Consider the following 18,945-nt stretch of genomic DNA (forward strand, 5'->3'; position numbering starts at 1 on the left):
GTGGAGCCTCTGAGGTCAGCCCCGCCCCCACAACTTGGCCCCAAGTGGCCTTGTGTGTGGAGAGTGCGGGCTGAGGGTGAGCTGCCGAAGCGAGAGCCGGGTTCTCTTCCGGGTGGCCGGGGCACGGGGAGCCGTGGGGGCCCAGGGCACTGGTGGGGTGGGGGTGGGACTCTGCCCGCCTGCTGGGGTGGGGGGAGGCTTGCTTACAAGCTCACTGTGGAGTGTCAGCACGGATGTGGCCCAGGCCTCTGGGGAGGGCCAGAGAGCGAGGGGCAGGTTTTCCAGGAATGGGTGTCTGGCGCCCAGAGGTCAGGGGCATGAGGAGGGAGAACTGTGCTCACATGTGCTTTGGAACTCATGAGCCGTGTGTCCTGGCAGAAAGGGTCACTTGAGGGCAGGCAGGGGACAAGGAGAAATCAGAAGTTTTAGCTGCTGAGACTGTGGCCCTGATTGTTGTCCTGGGAACAGGCCCCGCCCACTGATCCTGGACTCAGAGGTCTGGCTGGGGGTCCTCCTGACCCTGGGTCCTCAGACATGGGGTCCCAGGCTTGGCTGAAGCTCCACTGGCTTTGGGTAGATGTGTGTGCACAGGGTGCACACAGTGGGGTGGGGCCGGGTCCCCAGAGTCAGACCAGAACACCCACCTGCTGCATGCCGCCCCCCCCCCCCCCCCCGGGCCCTGGGCATGTCGAGTGTTGAGTGACGGTGTTTGTTGGGGTGCTTGAGCCAGAGCTGGCCCTAACACGGTGGGCATTCCCGGGTCCATGGCATTTGGGAACGTCACTGTCTGCCAGCCCAGCCCAGTTGCCTGTGGGCTCCCTGAGGGGCCCGCTCTGTAGGGGTCCAGGTGGCACAGGGGCGCTCACTGAGGTGAGGTGGGCATATGCGGGGCATCTGAGTCAGGGTGCTCCCAGGGCCTTGGTAGGTGGGAAGGTGCCCCTCACCCCAGGGTCCTAAGTGTGCACCCTCCACCCTGAGCTCCCGTGGCCCCCAGAAGACGGATACCTGAGGGTGGGGGAGGAGTGGGGTGGGGAGGGTGGGGAGGGCCCTGAGCTTGGGCTGGCCTGGATGGGCCCAGGAAAATGGAGGCCCTCGGTGGCTCCTTCCGGGGGACCCCTCCCTTGGGACAGGTGTCTCCCAGCCCCCGAAGCTGTGGTGTGGGTCAGGGAGACAGCCCTACCTGGGCCCTGCGGGTGGTGTGTGGGGGGTGCCAGCAGGGCATTTGCGTGCCCCTCCCCCAGGCCGTGGCATGGGTGGGCGCTGGGCTGGAGCAGGAAGGCCACACCACAGGCCTGTTTGTGTTGGCTGGGCCCTCCCAGCTCCTCAAAGCCGCCTCAGAGCTGCGAGGCCTGCTCCCCACCCCGACTGGCCCCTGCTGGGCTCCGCCAGGCCCTGCTGCGTGCCACCGCTGAGGCCTGGGTGGGCCACTGGCTCTCGGTCGCCTGTCTGCCGTGGGTGCACACTGTTTTGGCGTTTGGGTAGGTCCTTCCTTGAGTGGGGCTTGGTCTGCCCATGTAGGTGCCCATGGCCTCTGTGTGGTTCGCACTGCCCCGGGTCTCTACCTGCCCTCCACCATGGGGTCCAGCTTGGCTGGCAGGCTGGTGTTTGTCTTGGGCTCTCACTCAGCATGTCCCTGTTGCCTGCCGTATGTGCTGTTCTGGGGGACACAGGCCTGTGGGTTCTTGCACCTGAAGGAAGCCCAGAGTTGGGCAGGGAGGCTTCCTGGAGGAGGAGGCTGGGCCTGAGTGAGGGAGGGAATCAGCCCTGGTCTTGCCCTGCACCCAAACCTGCCAAGGTGGGTGAGGGCTGGAAGGGCTGGAGGGACTGGAGGTCATTCCCAGAGGGCTCAGGGCTGCCGTGGGTGGGGCTGGGAGTGTGGCTACAGCGCCTCCCCCTGGAGGTGGCTGTGGTCTGGATATGTGGGGTCCAGAAGGGCTGCGGGGCCATGAAGGGCGGGCACCCAGGTGGCACCCCACACCCCCATGCCCAGGTCTGGGGGTGGGGCATGTGGACCCAGCCCGTGGCCTGTGTGGGCGGTGGCAGACACGGTTTTTAGCTTCTGAAATGTTGTTGGCTTTGGGCTCTGGGCCCCTGGGAGGGGGCTCATCGGAGACAGTGGGAGGGGCGGGTCCCCCTTGCCTCTGGTACTTCACTGGGCCGGAAACTGCTCCATGGACCATTCATCCCTGGGTGCTGCCACTGCTAGGGGTGGGGAGGGGTCCCAGGCCCTTGGCCCAGGCGCGTCCTCTCCCCACTGTGAGGGGTGCTATCTGCACCTCCTCGGTGAGATGGGGGTGGGTCTCATGTTGGCTGCAGGGAGGGGCAGCCATTCTTCCTGTCTTCCCTCCATGGAGCCCCCACCTGCCACGGCTGGGCCACCCACCCACCCTCGGGCTACCTCAGGGGCACTGCACACTGCCGGACTTCCTTCTGTGGCAAGCCCAGGTACCTCACTGCCTGGCCAGGCAGTGGGGAGCGGATCTGGCTGCTTCCTGGGTTCACCCACACCTGGCCCAGGGTCCTTGCCGGCTGGACACTCTGCTGGGCCTGGGACAGGCAGAGCTAGCCAGGTGCTGCCTCCTGAGTGCTGTGTTTGGGCCCCACCTGCTCCATGGAGGAAGGGGACTTCTGTGGGGAAGGGGCTGACTTTGGGGACAGGGTCACTGGGGAAGCCCCACCATCGGCCACGGCCCTGACACAGCCTGTGTCCGCACTGCAGTCAGCCGACTGTACTGGGTGGGTGTTCCGGCTTCGTCTCGGCCAGACTGGCCTGCTTGCCTGGGGTGATGGGCACAGGGCGTTGCAGGTGGTAGAGGGCATGGCAGGACTTTGGGGGACGCTGGGACAGGGCTGGCTGAGTGACATGGAGCTGAGGGCACCAGGCCCAGCCACCGGGACCTCGCTCTGTCCTCGGAGGCCTTGCCCCGGGAGCCAGGCCCCCCACTCTCCACCCACCTCTGGCCCCAGAGTCTCCAAGGAAGACAAAGATGAGGAGCCAGGCCTGAGAGTGGCCGACCCTGGGCTGCAGGGGCACTGTGGGGGAGGCTGGCTGTAATGCCACCATGGGGGCTGGAGTCTGTAGGGTGCGTGCGGTGAGCTGTGTCTTCTGTGAAGGGCGGGGGTGCTCTCCTGGTCTGCCCTGGGTCCTCCACCAGCCCTCCTGGCCCTGAGTGTGCTCTGAGCTCACTGCCGTGTGCAGGGAGTCCCGAGATCCTGAGTGCTCCCTTGGCTTGGGCGTGTGGGCTGGCTGAATTGGTTGGGCTGAGGGGAAGGTGGCCAGAGGCTACGGGGGCTCACTGGAACCCAGGAGATCACTGGAGGCCGCTGGCTCCCTGGGCAGAGCTGTGGCTAGTGGTTGCCGCAGGACCCTGGGGGGCCTTCCACTGCCTGCTTCTCCTGCGGGCCCTGGGGCCTGCTCACTGTTGTCCTTTTCCTGGGGCCCAGATACGCCACAGAACCTTTAGGAGGGGCAATGTGGAGGGGCCGCAGGAGCCCCAGGAGGGCTGGCAGTGTGGGTGGGGGCTCTCCTGCCCGCCATGCCCTGGGCCCCGAGTTTCAGTTTCCCACGGAGCACTCGGGTGTCCTGAGGGGAGCTCAGATATCCAGATGATCCTTGGGCAGCCCCCACCTGCCACCCCACACCGATCTCTCAAATTGTCACAGCGCCCATGGGCACCCTTCTCCCACTCTCCTCCTCTCCTCTCATCCCCTCCCTTCTCCACACTTCCTCCCCCCGGCCACCCCCACTTCTCTCCCCTCTGAGCTCTGCTGCTCCACTCTTGGGGACGCTAGGGGAGTCTTCACAGGGCGGTCCCAAGCGGTGGACATGCAGAGGTAGGCCTTGGCCACAACCTCAAGCCCAGGGTGCAGGGCACAGCCCTGCCTGAGGCGCGAGGGAGGGGGCTGCAGGTCTGACATGAAATGGCACCTGGGGCCCAGAGACTCCCCACCAAAGTGGGGACGTCGTCTCGTCTGGGTTGTGGGCCCGAGTGCACCTCCAGGCTGCTCCTGGTGTGTGTGTCCTGACTTGTGTGCACACCATCAGTGCAAGGGGCATTCATGCACGCGCAGGGGTGTGCAAGTGGCCCTGGGACCTGTGAGCTTGGATCGGGTCCGTGCCCACGTGTGCTGGATGTTTCTGGGGTCCGACTTTCAGCCTGGTCTGGTGCAAAATGAAATTTGGGCCCTTTGTTCAAGGATTACCAAGACTTACAAAATGGCGGCAGTGGAGTTTCAAACCAGCCAGGGCTCCTGTGTGCCTAGGGGGCAGGCCTGGGGGTCTGGGTGCTGCCCCGAGGTGACCTCTGGGCCTGGGGGGCTGCCCGCCTCCCATGGGGCCTGTCTCTGGTTCCCCGGGCATCTCTCCGGAGCCCTGAGCTGCCTTGCACGGTGACTCGCCCGCCCTCCCCGGGCACCCAGGGCTCCCCAGAGCACCCTCCCTGCTTGCCCTCTCTCGCCCTGGCTCTTCTCAGGGGCTTGTGTTTTAAACCAAAGAAAGCTCTGCCTCCCCACCCACTGTCCCTCCAGGTTGGGTACCCCAGGCCGACCCCCTGTCTTCGCAGGCGTCCCTACCGACCCAAGCTATGGGCTCAGGGAACTTTGAGGTCCTAGCGTCACCCTCACCAAGCCCAGGGTGGCGGTGGAGGAGGCTGCTCAGACAGTGCACACCCCAAGGAGTGTCGGGCTACAGTGCCTCACTCCAGTCTGGAGGGCTGGGTCCGGGACTAAAGCTAGAGGTACCCCAAGTCGCCACCAGGCAGCAACTGGGTCACTCATTTGCATATCGGTGCGGTTGGGGGTGGGCGAAGGGTGGCTGCAGGGAAGGCCGGGGGCACCTTTCTGGGGCTGAGTGCTGCCGGGCACCAGCCCCCCTTCCCCCCCCCACGCCCCCTGCGCCCAGCCCCCTCCAACGCTTCCCCTGTGCTCTGTGAGCATCTTCCTCCATGCGCGCTGGGAAAGGGGAACCTGAGGGGCGCCGGCGAGGGGCCGGGCGGGGGCGTCGCCCCGGGTCTGGGATTGGCCAGCGTTCGTGGAGCGGTGGGATTTGCTGGGCAGCTCCTCGAGGAGGGGAGGGGTCCGCACGGGGCGGGGCAGGCACGGATTGGCGGGTGGGCGCGGGGGGGGGGGGCAGGGCGGGGCTGCGGGGTGGGCGCAAAGGGCTGCGGCGGGCGGGCAGGTGTCCGGGGCTTGCCGCCGGGCAGAGCCCAGCGGTGCAAGGGGCTGCTGCCACAGGGGCTGTGGGCTGGGGGCCACGGCCAGGGGGGGAGGGCGCGTGGAGCTGAGCGGCGGGCGGATGCAGCACTCAGGGGTGGCGGGCACAGGGCGCTGAGCCTGGCGGCGGCCCTGGCGTGATGCGCCGCTCCAGCACGGACGAGTCCACGTACCGGCGCAGCCCGTCGCCGCAGGGCAAGGAGCCGGGCTTCTCGCGTGGCGGCCCCTTTCGGCGCTACAGCAGCCTGTACGGGTGCGGGGACGGCGGGGATGCCGGCGGCTCCTTCTTCGGACTGCACGCCAACCCTGGCCCAAAGGCGGCCCAGGCGCGCTACACGTCGCCCAAGGGCACCAAGTACGTGGTCTTCTACCTGGACCTGTCCTTCATCTTCCTCCTAGAGCTGAAGCGTTGCGGCATGGCGCGTGGCTGCCTCCAGGGCGTGAAGTACCTCATGTTCGCCTTCAACCTGCTCTTCTGGGTGAGTGGCAGTGGCCAGGGCTGCCGGGACCTGGTCCCCGGCGTTCCCAGGGGCCCGGCTGGAATGGGGGCGGGATGTGCAGGTCACAGATGTGTGTGTGTGTGTGTGTGTGTGTGGCGGGTCCTCTGGGTCTCTGCTGCTCTGGCTGGACCTGCCAATGTGTGTGTGGGGGGGGGGTTCCTGTACAGGGAAGCGGGGAGAGTCCTGCCGCGCCTCGCCTCTACACCCGGGGCAGCTGCCGGCGTCCTCTCCCCTCTTCCTGAGATGGGATGGATCCCACACATGCGGGCCCCGTGGGCTGCCCGGGGCCCTGAGCGTGCTTGCCAGGGGTTTAAGTCCCAGCTTGTGTGCTGGGGCTGGTGCTCCCACCCTGTCCCCTTCCCTTCGGCCCTACAGCCCCAGGCTCTTTACCTGCCCCCCCCAGTCTAGTGGGCTGTCCCCCCAGTCCTCCCCAGCATGGCTTATGAGGGCTGTGGGGTGGGGCAGTCTGCAGTCTCCTGAGGTGCTGTGGGGAGGGAGGGGGCATGCACTGAGACCTCTGTGGGTCAGCCACTGAGCAGGACCCTGGAGCAAGGTGGGCCACCCTGAGTGTTTGTGGGTATCCGGGCGTCTGCTGCCTCCTCTCCAACAGGGGGTGTGTGGGAGGGGTGTCCATAACTTTTGCTGAGTGGGTTGGGTTTGCTCAGATGGGAGGTGCCTGAGTCCAGTGCCAGAGGTGCTGGTGCTCTGAGGCGGCTCCTTCCCCCAAGACGGGGGACAGAGTTGCCACCCAGCCCCACACTGCAGGAAGGGTGGTGGGCTGTGGCTGGGGCAGGTGTTGCCCCTGATCAGGCTGGAGCAAGCCCGGCCAGGCCTAGGGCTGCCCCGGCTGGTCTGGGAGGCTGGTAGGAGAGAGAGTGCAGAGGCCACTGCTGCACCATTAGCTCCGGAGCCAGCCCTCCCGCCACGACTGGGAGTGGGGGGCGTGGCTTTGGCTGCTGGGGCTGTAGCCTCCAGGAAGAGGTGGCCTTTGCATGCTCATTGGCCTTCGGTCCTGTTCAGGCCAAATGCCTAGAAACCCAGGTACATCTTTCTGCACCGCCCCTTCGTCTCGGGCCCTGGCTTTTTCCCCTCATTGAGGAGGGGGCGGTGGCATCAGGAATTACTGGGAGGGGCAGCTAGCCTGGGGCCAAGTGTGGGAGTGTGACCCAGAGGGGGTCACCCCAAGAGTTTGTTCTCTGCAAGGCCATCTGTGGGGGGGCCCAGGAACAGAGTGTAGGGTCACCCTGGAGGCCAGGCGCCTGCAGAGAGGTGGGTGCAGCTGGAGCTCCGAGCGGGCACGGGAAGAGGTGGCCGGGCTGGCCAGCTGCCGTGGGCATCAGCATGTTGGCACCAATGGCTGCAGATGGCAATGCGCCTGGTGCCGGCGGCCGCAGGTGTCGCTGTGGTGGGCAGTGCAGGGTGTGCAGGGAGGGGACAGAGGGGGCGGTAACTGTCCGGCCGTGAGACATGCCTGCATGGAGAAGGGCCCCTCCAGCGTCCAAGGGGGTAGGAAAGGTTTGTCACCTGTCTGACCTGGGGTTGACGTGCCTGCTCTTCTCAGGAGGAAACAGGCCTGCCTGTGGTCACTAGTGCTTGGAGCCAGGTGCCCTGCGGCCGGAAGCCTGGAAGGCGAGTTCACATGCAGGCCGTGGCAGGGGTGGGCAAGGCAGAGAGGTGCCGTGGCTGGCCCTCAGGCCCATGCCTGCCCTTCCATAGCAAACGGGCTCTCACTGGGCAGGGACGGCCCCTTTGGGGACAGTGGGCCTCCTCTGAGGTGTGCACAGGTGGTGGACCCCTTAGGATTGTCTTCAGGGGGCCCTGTCCTGGGTGTGAGGGCCATGTGCAGAGCCTAGGGAGGGTGGGGTACACCGCAGGAGGCCGATGGGGGTGGGGGGACTGAGCAGCCCTTGGTTTCCACTGAGGTCGGCAGCCGCCAGTCAAGCTCTGCCTTAACAGAGGGGGAGGCCTGGGCCCTCCCTGCCCTGCCCCACCCCACCCCCCAGGGCTGCCCTATGGGCAGTTGCTGCTGTCCAGGGGCAGTCTGGGACATCTGGGTGGCCCTGGAGGTGGACCCGGGTGGAGGTGGGGCTGAGCTCAGCAAGGTGAGGGAGCACCCTTCCCTCCGCCTTCCCCTGCAGCTGGCCTTCTGCCCGGTATGGGTTAGGGTCGGCCAGGCTGAGGGCCCTCCCAGCCCCTTCCTCTGCCTCGGCCCTGACGTGCGGTCAGGGCCCGCTGGGATGTTGGGACGGGGTTGCAGCCCGTCCAGCCTGCCCGCCTGTGCCCACGGAGGCACACAGGGCAAGTCCTGCCCTCGTGGCCTCAGTTTCCCCACTTGCACACCACGGTGCCCTTGGTTTTTTTGGGACTATTGAGGGTGGGGGCCCACGGTGACAAAGGCTCTTCAGAGCTGGGGCCATGACCTTCCCCATCCCACTTGTAGTCGGGAAATGGAGTCACAGGGGCAGGGCTGGTGAGCCTTCAGGCCTCGGACCCTGTGACAGCTGCGGCCCCACCCTCCTGGGGCCGCTGGGGCCATCCTGTGCCCTGGCTCAGGCTTCTTCCTGTGCGTGGGCCAGGCAGGACGGCGGGCCCTGCTCTCTAGTGGCCACAAGAGGGGCTGGTGGGACCGGGTCTGGTGGGTGCCTGGTGTCCCCATGAGGGGTGCTTGGCTGTCCTGGCCAAGTCAGGAGTCAGGATGCCACAGGACGGCTGTCCTGCAGGAGCCCTGGCCCTGGGGGCCAGCTGCTAGCTGACGGACAGACAGGGACTCTGGGGCTAGGGACAGTGACATGCTCTGTGGTGGCCGCACCCACTGCTCCCTCCCTCGGCGGGCACAGCTGGACAGTTTTCTGAATCCAGGCGAGGCGGGAACAGTCGGCCGGTGGGCCAGGGCGGCAGTCTATCAGGGGCCCTGCCTGCCCTGCCGTGGCTCCAGCAGTGGCCCCGGTGCTGTCATGGTGGCCATGTTGGGCCTGCTGTCCAGCGGCTCAGAAGGGCTCTGAGAAGCCTCCAAGGGCCCCTACAGTCCATCCTCCTGGGCGGTGGGGCGGGGAAGGTGGCCTGCCAGGCCCCTGTGTGGATAGAACCTTCTAGACATAAATCGGGGTGGGGGTGGGCTGCAGGCTGGGTGGGGGTCTGTTTGGGGCAGAGCCTGTGTGGCCTCGGATGCTAAGGGGGCCTCAGAGGTCAGGAGGTCATGCAGGGGTTGGGTCCTGGGTCCCAGCTGCATCTCCCAGCCTTGGCAGTGGTCCGGTCTCCAGCCCTGGGCTCAGTGTGTCATCTGTGGATTCCCTGAGGATCCAGCCGGTGAGGTGCTGCCCTTTGGGGCCGGGCCTGGCTGCCTCCCCTCCCTCTCCCCTCCCTAGCAGCCCCGCCCTGGCCTTTGTCTCCCCCTGGCATGCCCCTTGCTCTGCACCTCTCCCTGGACGCTGGCCTCAGGGGGTCCTTGGTCGATGGAGCCATCTTCTGGATGGGCCAGGGCTGAGTCTTGGGGGCACGTTGGGGGCTCCCAGGGTTGGGGGTGAGAGAAGAGGACCCTGAGCACGGGGGGCTTGCCGGTGTGGAGTCGCCACCCAGGTAGCAACACCCCGACCCCTTTGCTCAGCCCCCGGCCCCAGCATGGGCGTTGCGGACCTGATTTCTGGCTCGGCGAAGTGCTCCCGCTCTGGAACTGCGGAGAGACGGTGCCCTCCACCAAGTCTAGCCCCCACCCCGAGGCTGTGCCGGCTGCCAGGTGAGGGGCTTCTGGGCACAGGCTCAGCCCCTGCAGGCACCCAGCCCTCCACCCCATTCCAAGAACATGGCCAGCTGCCCGGCCATCTGCCATGTGGAGCCATGTGGCCGGAGGGGCAGCTGCAGAGGGCCCGCTGGCACCTGCCGCACTGTGGGACGGAGGTGACATCATCACTGACCCTGCCCGAGGCCAGCCTGAAAAGTGTGAGGACGAGGAAAGCTGTGGTGGGAATGGGGCTGCAGCCAGGGCTGGGTGACGAGGGCACGTGGGAGGGAGACAGGGAGGTCCCAGTGGCCGGCAGGGTGGGGGTGGGGATCCCGACGGGTGGACCCTCCTGTCCCAGGCTGTTGTGGGTCGGGGTCCGCTCCTGGGTCCCCCTGGGTTCCTGCCAGGCTGGGCAGGTACGGGGTCCTGGATCCCCAGCTGTGCTGTCTCGGCCAGCTGGTCCAGGCAGGGACTGGGCCTACTGGCCAGGGTGGGGGAGACCTCGGCCCCTTCTTTCCTGCCTTTGAACTTCTGTGTCTGTGTGTAACGCGGCCGATTTTCTCCCGCACTTGGAGGCTGTAATTTTCCTGCCAAAATGTCTTCAAAGTTGTGTACGCAGGCACGTTTCAGAATCACAGGTGATCGTGCTGGGCACGCACGTGTGCCCTGTCAGCGTGTGTCTGCCTGCGAGCTTCCGGTGACAGTTCCGTGTGGTGACCTTCGGGGTTGAGGGTCACAGGCAGCTTGTCGCTGACGTGCGAGGGTGTGCGTGCTCTTGCGGGTGACATGCTGTGACAGTGTGGGCGGTGTGTCTGTGTCACGGTGCGTGATGGCACGGGTCTGGGTGACAGCCAGTGGGTGTTTCTCCTGCCACCTCGGGGTGGAGGCTGGGACGTTCCACGGAGTGGTAATGAAGGAAAGACGGGCCCGCTGGGGCTGGCGGTGGGGTCTGGTCCCACCCTACTCGAGCTGCTCTGCCTGGTGGCAGTGTCCCCCTTGGGTGGTGTCCCCCTTGGGTGGCGTAGTCTCGTTTTTCCTGCTTGACAAGAGCCACCGCACACCCTTGAAGGCAGAGCACAGGCCATTTGGGTTTTAAATAAACCCCAGCACCTGCCCCCTGCTCGGGGACCTGCCCCACGCAGCACCTGCCCCACCCATCGTGGCTTGGCCTGGGGGCTGAACCCCAAACCATGAGCCCCTGATACCCACAGCTGTGAATCTGGAAAGGGGCCTGGGGTCAGCCGCACCCAGCGGGTCACTGTGTCCTTTGCCAGAGAAGGCTTGCCTTCCAGTTCCCTCCAGAGGGGCAGCCCACCCTCCGAGCCCCAGTGCAGGTCTGCACTGTGTTGTCTCTGCCCCAGTGGCTGGCGCCTGCCGCAGCCACCCCCTGGGACCCTTGGAGATCCCAGGAGACCCAGAGGCTGTGGGGTGAGGTGCTGGGTGTCCGGCTGGGCATGGGGGACCAGCAGGGGCACAGCCGGACAGGCAGGTGGGAGACTTCAATGAGCCAGTGCCCATCCCTGCCTCCTCTGTGTCCCGCGATGTCACCCGGTGGCCAAGGCCGGCTCAGGGCGCCCAGAGGCGCTGTGGCCAGGTCTTGTTCTTGCTGCGGTCAGCACCGTGGACAGCGCCCCCAGTTGCTGGTGGGGGCACCCCTGCCTGCCCTGGTACTGCGGCCATACCAGGCCCTGGGTGAGGATGGCCCAAGGGAGAATGTGTGCGTGCCTGGGGCGTGTGCCTGGTGTGAGGAGCCAGCTGCTGCGTGGGGGGCCCAGACACCAGGTGATAGGTCCAGTCAGAGTGTCCTGGGCCTCCCACCTGGGCAGCCGCCCCGGTCCCTGGCCCCGGTGCTGGATGCTAGACGCTGCACCAGGCCTCGTGGGTTCTGATCTGGGCCACAGGCAGACACCTCGTCTCACATGGCGGCTCTTCCAGGAGCCCCCAGGCCCCTGCACCAGCGTCCCCCCAACCTGGTGCTCAAAAGCACAGGGCCCGGGCACTTCCTGTCCCTGCCTCAGTCCCCACCTGGCCCTGTGGCCCTGGCCCAGGGACAGAGGAGCCCTGTCTGAGGGTGCCTGGCACCAGGTGGCCATTTGGTGGAGCTTCCTGGGCCCCGCCCTGAGGTAGCAGCATCAGAAAAGGCGTTTGTAATTTTAGATAGCCCTTGTTTTTGGGGGAAGGGATTCCCCCCATTGGTGGGTGGGGATTCCATTGGGGGTCTCCTTCCACTCAGCCTGGGCAAGGCCCAGAGACACCTCAGACATATGCTGTGGGAGCCTGGCCGGCCTGAGCTGCATCCCTAGCGGTAACTGTGGTCTCCTGCCAGCCGGCTGGCCTACTGCAAGTGTGCACTCCCCAGGGAATGAGGCAAGGAGCCGCAGCACCACCCAACTGCTGGTGGGGGAGGGGGCAGCCTCTTCGGGCAGGGCCCTGCCTGAGGTGTGGGGTCCCTGTCGCGGTTGAGGCCTGGGCCTGGGGCATGGAGTGGGGGTGTATGGCCAGCTCCTCAGGGCTGGCTGGGTGGGCGGTTCAGCTCCCGGCCTCAGGAGGTGAGCCTGGCTGTTAGGGCTTGGGAGGCTTTTGTTGGGGAATGTGGGGCTCATAGTGGCCCTGGGTAATGCTGTGTCCCTTGGGATTTGGTGGCCCAGCCTGTCCTGGGTGTGCAGGTGAGCACTCTGAGGGGCTGGATGTGGTGGCTGGGGCTGCCCTGTGGGCTGAGGCCAGGGCGCCAGGAGGCCAGAATGGGCGGGGCCTCAGGGCTGCCTGGCCTTCCCCAAGTGCCCGCCCTGCCCACAGCCGCCCCCCCCCCCCCCACAGCTGCCCGCAGCTCTGTTCTTCCTGAGCGGCCCCAGACCCCACGGCCTCGAAGGCTGAGGGTGGGGGCCAGGAACACAGCTCCTTGGCTGCTGCTGGGCGCCTCTGCTCCCTAAGGCTGGTATCCCCAGCACCAGGCGAGACCAAGAGCCCTCTCTTCGTCACCGCGTGCCTTCCCTCTCCCTTTCTCCCTCTTTGATTGATTTTTGCAACCATGAGGGGTTACGAGAGTCGAGCAGAGCTCCAGGGGTGGAGAGGGGGCCATGAGGCTGGGCAGTGGGCTCTCTGCTCCCCGCCTGCCAGCCAGCCCTCTGGGGACCTGGATGGTGCTTCGGGGCTTGTGCTTCCTAGGGAATAGCTGGGGTCACCCAGAGGGGCCCACAAGATGGCCACATGGGACCGGGCAGTTGGGGGTCTTGGGGCCACCCACTGGGAAGCCAGACTTCAGTGAGAGCGTATGTGTGGGGTCCTGCTGGTCTCTGAGGTGGGGTCTCCCTGGGCTGCCCAAGGAAGGAGAGGCTGCGAGGCCAGGCTTGTCACGAAGGCAGCCTGGACAGGTGGGCACGGGCTGTGTTCTGGAGGTGGAGAGAGATACTTCTTGGTGGGGAGGCATTCAGCGGGTGTCCTGGGGCCCCGGCCCAGGCCACCTCAGCAGGGTGCCCCATTTGTGGCAGTGTCCATGGACCACCTCCCCTGCCAACCACTGCATGACCAGGCTGTAGGTGTGGGACCCTGCTGTCCCATCACCGTGGTCTTGGATGAGGGGTATTGGGGCAGCTCAGGGAGGGCACGGGGTGGGGAGGGTGCGTGGGGCGCTTGCCCCGGGCACCACCCAGGCTGCTGCCTCACCGTCCCCCCCCCGCCCTGCGGTCCCAGCTGGGTGGCTGCGGCATCCTGGGGGTCGGCATCTGGCTGGCCGCCACACAGGGCAACTTCGCCACCCTGTCCTCCTCCTTCCCGTCCCTGTCGGCTGCCAACCTGCTCATCGTCACCGGCACCTTCGTCATGGCCATCGGCTTCGTGGGCTGCATCGGTGCCATCAAGGAGAACAAGTGCCTGCTGCTCACCGTGAGTGGGGGACTGGGGGCTGCTCTCGAAGACGGTTCCAGAGCTCCTTCGGGGCCCCCCTTGACAGGACAGGACAGGGACAGCACACGCACATGTGCCCACCGCCAGATGAGTGGCCCCTTTCAGGACCCCTCCCCAGCTGCTGCGGCAGGCCTCGGGGTCTGGGACCCTTTGGTGAGATGCTCCTAGCCTGGCCTTGGCCTTGGAGGTGGACTTAGAGGCAGGATGTGCTTTTCTCCCCTGAGAACGCTGATCACAGTTCAGGAGCGGAAGGACCCCGGGCCAGGCTCCTTCCTAGTAAAGCGCCAGCGGCGGCTGACCAAGTCCTCAGTCACCCATTTCAGACGGGTCCTCTGTACAAGGTGACCTTGCCCCAGTGAGGCCTCCCAGGGGTCTTGGAGGACATGTCCCCCATCTGTGCAGCTTCCCCAAGTGTCCAGTGTGGTCCAGAGGCTTCCGTCAGGGCTTGGGGCTTGGACCCCTCAGAGCAGTGCATGGGGGTGTAGCTGAGCCCCCATCTGTGTCCCCATCTGCCCTGGGGGGTTCAGACCCCTTGGGTTTAGGTGGAAGCTGCAGTGTGTATGGGCCCTGACCCCAGGCTTTCCCCTGAGTGGGCCCCGAGTCCAGAACCAGACTGAGGGGAAGCACTTCGGATGTCCTGGGAGGGGACAGGGTCTGTGCCTGTCTGTCCACAGGCTTCACAGCGAGCAGCCTGCTGCCCACTTGTCCACCCCTGCTGCTTTCCCAGATGCCCACCTCTGGGGGAGTGACGCGGGAGGAAAGGCTGGGCAGGACTGGGCCTCGGCCTCAGCTCTGCTCCTCCCTGTCTGGACACCAATGGCCCGATCAGGCTGCACCAGGTCTGGGTGTGCTCCTATGGGGGTCCCTGTGCTGTGGTCCAGCCTGAGGAGGCACCGCCTGCCCCAGGCTGCCCTGAAGGCTGTGGCGGAGGAATGGAGGTTCCCGCCATCCCACCTATCCCCTGGTGTCCTGGGCTGTCACTCTGCCTGCTGGCCCCTGCGGGGACCCAGGCACACCTGTACTCATGCAGGCCTGAGGTCCGTGCCCTGAGGTCAACGCCAGACTAGGCAAAGTGTGAAGGTCGGGAGTGGTAGGGAGCCTGAAACCCAGGTGTGGGGACCTGGTGTGGGCTGCTGGTAGCATATTTGGGACCAGCCCTTGGAAGGGTTTGGGGTGGCTGGGGCCGGGGTTGCTGAGGCCCCTGCCCCCTCCCCATGCCGCCCGCAGTTCTTCGTGCTGCTGCTGCTGGTGTTTCTGCTGGAGGCCACTGTCGCCACCCTCTTCTTTGCCTACAGTGACAAGGTACAGCCTCTGCTGGCCATGAGGCCTTGGGAGTGGGGCTCCATCCCCACCAGCTAGTGAGGGGCCACAGCCGGTGAGCGTGCAGGCAGACGCTGGCTGTCAGGGACCCCTCGCCCCATGTGGGGGGCAGCAGCTGCTTCATTGGATCTAGGGGACGGGCCCTGTGGTTGGGGTTTGAGCACAGCCCTGGGGCTGGCCTGGAGGGGGCGCCAGGCCCTCCTGGACAGGAGGCCAGTGCGGGCGCCGTGGCCTCCTGCCCCATTGAGCTCCCAGCTCCTGCTGCCCCTGTGGCGTTGGTCAGGACAGACTCCTGGCTCCTGCTCACTGGTTCAATCCTTTTTTTACGTCCGTGACTTCACAGGCAGCTCATTCTCGGGTCAGACCTGAGACTCGTTTTTTGCTTCTCCGTCCTACTTTGCCAAGGGAGCTGAGCCGGCTCCTGTCTCCTTGGCATGTTCCCCGAATGCTTTTTAGGGAACGTGTCCTCCTTTTCCTTCTGGCTCCAGAACACAATCCAGGTGCTTCCCGGGCAATCCCTACCCAGCGGGACCAGCCATCTCTCCCAGGAGCCCCCACTGCCCCGGTCCTTCAGTGGGGGAAGGGCTTGGGGGCTGAGACCTGGGCGCTGGCTTGCCTTTGCCCCTGGGTGTCGGGGCTCCACGGCCCCTCAGGGACAGCAGGGGCAGTGTGTGCAGATGGCTGGCAGCCGGGCGCCTGGCCCTGCACCTGTGCATCAGGCTGAGCCTATGCTGCTGTGTCTGACTGGCGTGCTCAGCACCACAGTGGCCCACACAGGTGACGGGGGCAAAGGCCTGGTGCTCTAGGGGCTTCTAGGAGGAGGTGACTCCAGGTGGGGGGACAGGGGACAGGCAGTGTGGGGTCTGGGGGAGGGAGGCCTGGCTGGCCAGGGGTGGTCCTGCTGACCCCGCTGCCCCTGCAGATCGACAGGTATGCACAGCTAGACCTGAAGAAGGGCCTCCGCCTGTACGGCACCTCGGGCAACGTGGGCCTCACCAACGCCTGGAGCATCATCCAGACTGATGTGAGGGGGCAGGTGGGGGCCGGGCGTGGCCCCACAGTGGGGCTAGACCTGCGGGGGCAGGAGGCATGGCGTGCACCCCCTCAGCACGGCCCCCGCCCTGTGCCTCCCGCAGTTCCGCTGCTGCGGCGTCTCCAACTACACAGACTGGTTCGAGGTCTACAATGCCACACGTGTGCCCGACTCCTGCTGCCTGGAGTTCAGTGACAGCTGCGGGCTGCACTCCCCCGGCACCTGGTGGAAGGCGGTGAGCCTGGCCTGCCGGCTGGTTCAGCCCCGGGACCTGGGGGTGGAAGGCCAGCCTCCTGGCCTGGGGTGGACGCCGGCCCCCATGACGTCTGCTCTTCCTCCAGCCGTGTTACGAGACGGTGAAGATGTGGCTCCAGGAGAACCTGCTGGCCGTCGGCGTCTTCGGGCTGTGCACAGCGCTGGTGCAGGTACGGAGGGCGGACCACCGCCCGGCCCCCCGGCACCCACATGGGCCCCCAGAGCCCTGGGAACAGATTGGTAGATACCCTGCTCCTGTGGAGCCCACTTCCCCAGACAGAGGGAGTTCATGGGGTGCTGAGGGACACCTTCACCGGCACCTCAGAGATAGGCAGGCTTCCCTGTGTCCTGCACAGAGCCTCCTTGCCTGGTGGACAGAGGTACGGCCTGGATGCCTCTGTGTCAAGGACCCTGCGGCCCCAGCCCTGACCACAAGGCCCAGCAGGTGGCCCCTGTGCCCCCACACCGGCTTCCTGGCCTTGCAGGGGTCCTCAGCGTCAGTGTCCGGGGAGCTGGAGGCCAGGCCATGTCTCTAAACTCGGTCCCCAGGGCAGCAACCATCCCTAGAGCTCAGACAGGTCAGAGGTGGTGATCACAGACGGATGAGGGACAGAGGGCAGGAGGCTGGGGCCCCTGGGAAGGTGGGACGGGGCACGTGGCCCAAGATACAGCCTGGAGCTGACTGGCTGTGAAACAGCCCCTGAAATCCCCCAGGAGCCTGAGCCTGCAGGGGCAGGCCCAGTCCGCAGGCTCAGGGGTGTGGTTGTGATGGGCCCTCCTCCTGGAGGGGGCCAGGCCACCCGGGAAGCTGTGGGTGAGGTCTCAGCACCTGCAGGCAGGTCCCCGAGGTGCATCTGCCCGCCCCCTCGTGTCCCCACAGATCCTGGGCCTGACCTTCGCGATGACCATGTACTGCCAGGTGGTGAAGGCCGACACCTACGCATGAGCGGCCCGCCTCCGTGCTTCGCTGCCAAAGGACGCCGCCCACCCCAAGATGACTGGTCCGGGGAGGCCCCTGTGCCAGCCTGGGTGTGGGGGACGGGAGGGCAGGCGGCGGAGTTGCCAGGACCCCTGGCCAGGCCTCTGAGCGCCCTGCTGCAGGGGGCAGCTGAGCGCTGACCACACTCAGGGGCTGGAGGCAGAGGGGCTCGTGGCGCCTCTTAATTTTCACATCGTGTACTTTCCAGAGCAGTGTTCCCCCAGACCTGGCACAGGGCGAGGGGCAGGGGCCACACATGGGCTGGGGCGGGGGTGAGGGGCCCACGGTGGCCCCCGGTGCTTGGGTGGGGCAGAGCCCTGCCATCCACATTCCATGGGGGGCCAAGGCAGCCTCCCCGTGTGTCTTAATAAAGTGCGTGGGCAGCAGCCCCCACCTGTGTTTGTCCTTGCCCTGAAGCCCCCACAGGCAGACCACGCCTGGGTCCATGTGGCCATGGACCTCCCCCAGAATGGGACTAGCGCCTGGGGGCGCTTCCAGACACACAGGGGCTCAGGCCTGTGCCCAGGCCAGGCAGGCAGGGCCCTGCGCCCGGGGTCGCCACACAACCCCCACTGCCTGAGCCCCAGAAATGGCGCCAGGGCTCCAGGACTGCCCAGCGTCTCCCTGACCCACCCGGGCCCACCCTCCCACCCGCGTCTCTGTCCTCTCCTGCCTCGGGCTGGCCCCTGTCCAGTCCCTGTCCCTCCTGATGCCCCCAGAAGTCAGCCCTGAACTAACACACAGGTAGGTCTTGGGACACGCTTGGCACCTGAAATCACCTTCACACACCAGCAGCAAACGACTGAAGTGAGAGTGCCCTCGGGGCGGGGGAGGTGGGTACTGATGCACAGGGACCCTTCACTCGCAGCCTCCTGTGGGTCCCTGCAGGTGCCAGGCACCGTTTGGTGTCTGGTCCCCACTTGTGGTCTGGAGCACTGCCCAGGTCCCACTGGGGCAGCAGCCTGTCCTCCAGCACTAACCCCACCGGCGGCAGCACCCCCACGCGGTGCCCAAGCTCACTTTTCTCCCTATGTGGTGCCCCTGGGCGTCCAGCCCCAGGATGCCTCACTCAAATCCCCTACCCCCTTCACTGGTCCCCAATTTCCAAACCTCAAGTCAAGGAGCCCCACTTACATACCCAGTGTCTCGTCACTGGCCCAGCTCCAAACCCACCAGCACCCCACCCATACAGTGGGCCCCCAACTCCTGCGGACTTGCAAACACATCTGAACCCAGTGCTCCCCCATCCCTGGCATCCTCCCTTCCTGCTCAGGCCTTCAAAGCTGGGGGCCCCCCGGGGCCACCGGTGTGGGCTGAGGGGACGAGCTGGTCAGCTGCTGGCCTGCGTGCAGATAGGCACACGCACACCAAACGCTGGCTTCCCCCAAGGGCCCCACCTCACCCCCACCTGTCCTTCCCTTCAGGGCCGGCCCCACCCCGATCTGGGGGACCAGGTCCATTTCCCAGGACTCGGGCTGCTCCATGTCACCCAAGACCAGGCCTGGCCAGGGGCAGCCCTGGGGCCTCTGCATGGGGGCTGGGGGGAGTTTGCAGGGCCTGGCAGAAGTGGGGGAGCCCCGAGGCTGGCCCTCCACCCACGTCAAGCAGGCAGTTCTCCCTCAGGGTAGCTCCAGAGGGCGCGAAGCTCTGTGGAGGGACTGGTGGGCATGGCCAGGCCCTGACCCCCAAGGACAGACACCCACCCACTTCCATGTCCCACAGCAAAAACAGAGACATGTCCCCTGCCCCAGGGCTCCTGACTCAGGACCCCAAGTGCTTCAGGAGAGCCAGAGATTTGGGGTGTGGCTGCGAGCTCACGCACAGCATGCGGCCAGTGAGTGCAGCACCCGGGTGAGCGTGGCAACGGGTCTCTCCCTGAGGCCAGCAGGCCCCCTGAGGGGACTTGGTGAGCAGTCCAGCGAGGTCTGGCCTCGCTCAGGTGGGTCTCTGCAGCGGCCCCCACCCCTTACTGCGGGACCTGGAGAGCTCATGTGCAGGCAGGGTGGTCCGTGTGGGTGGTGGGAGG

General features: G+C 66.3%; 1 protein-coding gene across 3 annotated transcripts; it reads left to right on the forward strand.

The window, feature by feature from the left end:
• Window positions 1-474: 474 nt before the first annotated feature.
• Window positions 475-17,322, forward strand: TSPAN4 (tetraspanin 4). Of its 3 annotated transcripts, none has more exons than XM_053924758.2 (8): window positions 475-496; window positions 5,611-5,690; window positions 13,120-13,311; window positions 14,560-14,634; window positions 15,575-15,676; window positions 15,789-15,920; window positions 16,027-16,110; window positions 16,821-17,321. In XM_053924758.2, exons 2-8 carry the CDS (start codon window positions 5,628-5,630, stop codon window positions 16,884-16,886), a joined length of 714 nt encoding a protein of 237 aa, XP_053780733.1. In that variant the 5' UTR covers window positions 475-496; window positions 5,611-5,627; the 3' UTR covers window positions 16,887-17,321. The 3 variants fall into 3 exon arrangements, with proteins under 3 accessions (XP_053780733.1, XP_053780731.1, XP_053780730.1); XM_053924756.2 differs by lacking the exon at window positions 475-496 and adding an exon at window positions 1,457-1,478; XM_053924755.2 differs by lacking the exon at window positions 475-496 and having other exon boundaries at window positions 5,289-5,690; window positions 16,821-17,322.
• Window positions 17,323-18,945: the final 1,623 nt, after the last annotated feature.

Source organism: Desmodus rotundus, chromosome 5 (genome assembly GCF_022682495.2).
Source record: "Desmodus rotundus isolate HL8 chromosome 5, HLdesRot8A.1, whole genome shotgun sequence".
NCBI lineage: Eukaryota > Metazoa > Chordata > Mammalia > Chiroptera > Phyllostomidae > Desmodus > Desmodus rotundus.